General features: G+C 35.6%; 1 protein-coding gene across 1 annotated transcript; it reads left to right on the forward strand.

Moving 5' to 3' along the window:
• Positions 1-1,205: 1,205 nt before the first annotated feature.
• LOC100253819 (jasmonate-induced oxygenase 2) lies at positions 1,206-2,806 on the forward strand. The gene is made up of 4 exons (XM_059735886.1): positions 1,206-1,360; positions 1,451-1,850; positions 1,931-2,258; positions 2,354-2,806. Exons 1-4 carry the CDS (start codon positions 1,255-1,257, stop codon positions 2,609-2,611), a joined length of 1,092 nt encoding a protein of 363 aa, XP_059591869.1. The 5' UTR covers positions 1,206-1,254; the 3' UTR covers positions 2,612-2,806.
• The last annotated feature ends 542 nt before the right edge of the window (positions 2,807-3,348 follow it).

The raw sequence follows: 3,348 nt of genomic DNA on the forward strand, positions 1-3,348 counted from the left end.
AAGACATTTTTAATCTTACCTTTTTCTCACTAAAAACTCTACTCTACTTTTTTTTTTAAACTCTTGCATTTTTCTTGAACATTCGGGATTCTTTTTTTTAAAAAAAAAAATTAAGATTCTTGTTGTTTCTTCTTACTTGTCATGAAACTTCCACATTAATTCAAGAAAAAAAAGAAAAGATTCTAACAAATTTCAAATCAATCTAACTATTATTTTCTTCTTTTGAACAAATCATAATTTCACCATTATTGTGTTTTGTTTTTTCCACATTTCATGTGTTATTTTTTTTAATTCAATATTTTTTTATATGGTTCCATTTATGAAAATATGTGTGGGAATATACGTATCAATAAATTAATTAATTAAAAATATCAAATTTTTGGATAAAACCATAACAAATTATCATTGAAAATTATTTTTTGTATTTTATTTTAAAACTTATATAATAAGATAACCAAATGAAGGATACATTTGGAACCGTTACCAAGAATAATTTTTTGTTTTTGAGAATAAAGCAATATGAAAATACTTTGATTTTCAATTGTTTTTAAAACATGTTTTTGAAAATTGTCATGACAATTAGGCATTTGTTGATAACTTATTTTAAGTATTTTTAATAGTTTTACCTTTTTAAAAAAAAAAAAGAATAAATATAAAAAATGGTTGAAAATAAAATATTATATATAAAAATTATTTAAAAAATATTAAAAAAATAAAAAATAAGTTTATAATAATATAAGTTTTTAAATAAACCTTTATTCTAAAAAATTATAAAAGTGTTTTAAAAATGGTTTTTAAACTTAAAAAAATATTTTTTAAGAATCATTTTTAAAAGTATTTCTAAACAATTTATCTTATAAAATCAAATTGATGACGCTCGTTAACTTTGACCTAGAATTCAAAAATATTTGTGATACCATCTTATTTAGTAATCAAACACTGATCGACTAAGCGAAAGGTGTCTTTGATCAGAGCATTAGACTCCAATTCAAATACGGATCAAACATTTGAACGTGGAGGGAGCTGTCGGTAAAATCATTGAGAGAGATTCCCTTTGGGACTGCAGTATCACTTGACCAATTATCATTAATATATGCGCAATCCATGAGGTCACACCCTCAACCAAACCTTAAAACGTAACCCAAATTATGTCCAGGTTCAATGTACTAAACCAACCCCACCACACTACAAAAACCGCCTGCCAAGTGGCCCAAGTTCCCGTCACCATCTTCACCTGCAGCCACAGCCACAGCCATGGGAGAGGTCGATCCAGCCTTCATCCAAGACACCCAACATAGGCCTAAGCTCGCTGTTATCGAAGCTGAAGGCATCCCCCTTGTTGGGACGTGCAGCACAGATGGTACCAGGAGGGCAACCTTATCGTCCTTAAGTCTTGGACTTGGGTTTGAATCCTGGGGAGGCCACTCTGTGACGCCCTTGACTGGCACAGAGCCAAATATACTCAAAACAAATGACGTCCCAACACCCCTCATTGATCTCTCTTCCGCCAATGCTTCCAACCATGTTTCTCAAATAGCTGATGCATCCAAGAATTGGGGCTTCTTTCAAGTAATCAACCATGGGGTGCCCTCGGAGTCTCGCCGGAAAATTGAGGATGCGGCTAGAAAATTCTTCGCTCTGCCATTGGAGGAGAAGAGGAAGGTGAGTAGAGATGAGGTGAATCCTTTGGGGTATTTTGATTCCGAGCTTACCAAGAACGTTAGGGACTGGAAGGAAGTCTTTGATTTCGTGGTATCAACCCCCACCGTGATCCCTGTTTCGCCTGATCCTGACGACAAGGAGCTCAAAGAGCTGACCAATCAGTGGCCTCAGTACCCTCCTGAATTAAGGTACAAATTTCACCAGCTAAGGCACAATCACTACAGTGAATTACTTATCTTTTTTGTTCTAATTGAACTGATTTATATAGGGAGGTATGTGAAGAGTATGCTAGAGAAATGGAAAAATTAGCTTTCAAGCTGTTGGGACTCATCTCGTTGAGTTTAGGTTTGCCAGAAAACAGATTCAATCTTTTCTTTGAAGAATCAACGAACTTCATCCGCCTCAATCACTACCCACCTTGCCCCATCCCTCACCTAGCTCTGGGCGTTGGTCGCCACAAGGATGGCGGAGCCTTAACCATCCTTGCTCAGGATGATGTCGGAGGGTTGGAAGTAAAGCGAAAAACCGATGGAGAATGGATTCGAGTTAAGCCCACCCCAGATGCTTATATCATCAATGTTGGGGATATAATTCAGGTACCACCCAAGAACATTGAATTATAAGTACATGCTTATCAGTACTGTTTGACTCAGTTACACCCATTTGGCTAATTATACTGATATTAAACCAGGTCTGGAGCAATGATACTTATGAAAGTGTGGAGCACAGGGTGATGGTGAATTCAGAGAGGGAAAGGTTTTCGATTCCGGTCTTTTTCAATCCCGGGCAGCATGTTTGGGTGAAGCCCTTGGAGGAGCTGACGAAAGGGGAAAAGCAAAATTACAGAGCATACAACTGGGGAAAGTTCTTTGCTGCGAGAAGGCGCAGTAATTTCAAGAAGCTTGACGTGGAAAACCTCCAAATTTCTCATTTCAAGGTATCAGAGTAAAAGGGTCAGTAGGACAGTATCCAATTGTAATCAGTAAGAGCTTGTGTTAGCCCTATGAAGTTCACCATCCAGTATATACGATACGTACGTGGTGAATTTGGAGGTTTGGTGTGAAAATAATAATGTAATTTGCTTGATAAATAAGCAGCAATGCTGGGAAATACTTGCTATGTCTGATGAATGCTTTTTCCCAAATTATTATTCAAAATGTCCCTTTGGCTTCCAATATTACCCTTCAACCACAATTGCAAGCAGGTTGTGACCTATACAAGCAAGCAAATAAATACACTTGATTGGACCCTATATATGCAATTGTCACATCATCTATCACCACTTCAATCCCTATATCAAATATGTCACTAAAGATAGTAACATTATTTTTACCTAAAAGTAATAATGTTAGTAACTAAAAGTACCACTATAAATAATAAGATGTACCAACCTATTTATCACTCATCATCACTTCAACCTCTACATCAAACTGATGGAGAATGGATTTGAGTTAAGCTCGATGCTTATATCATCAATGTTGGGGATACCTGATAAGGAAAATGGTTCGTTTGAAAGTCAACTTCAATCTCTATCAAATCCTCTGTCTCTATATTTCAATAATATGTATAGCTAATCTCCTATATTTGTTTTGGTAACCAACCATGTATAGTTTTCCCTTTATTGTGGAATTAATTTGGTAAGTCTATAACGGCTAGGTTGTATACTATATGTATACTTCTTGCCTT

The sequence above is a fragment of the Vitis vinifera genome, chromosome 3, assembly GCF_030704535.1.
Source record: "Vitis vinifera cultivar Pinot Noir 40024 chromosome 3, ASM3070453v1".
NCBI classification, from domain to species: domain Eukaryota; kingdom Viridiplantae; phylum Streptophyta; class Magnoliopsida; order Vitales; family Vitaceae; genus Vitis; species Vitis vinifera.

Coding starts and splice junctions, on each gene's coding strand:
- LOC100253819 (XM_059735886.1), top strand. CDS start 1,255: ATGGGAGAGGTCGATCCAGCCTTCATCCAAGACACCCAACATAGGCCT. Junction 1,851..1,930: donor CAGTACCCTCCTGAATTAAG/GTACAAATTTCA, acceptor TGATTTATATAG/GGAGGTATGTGAAGAGTATG. Junction 2,259..2,353: donor ATGTTGGGGATATAATTCAG/GTACCACCCAAG, acceptor ATATTAAACCAG/GTCTGGAGCAATGATACTTA.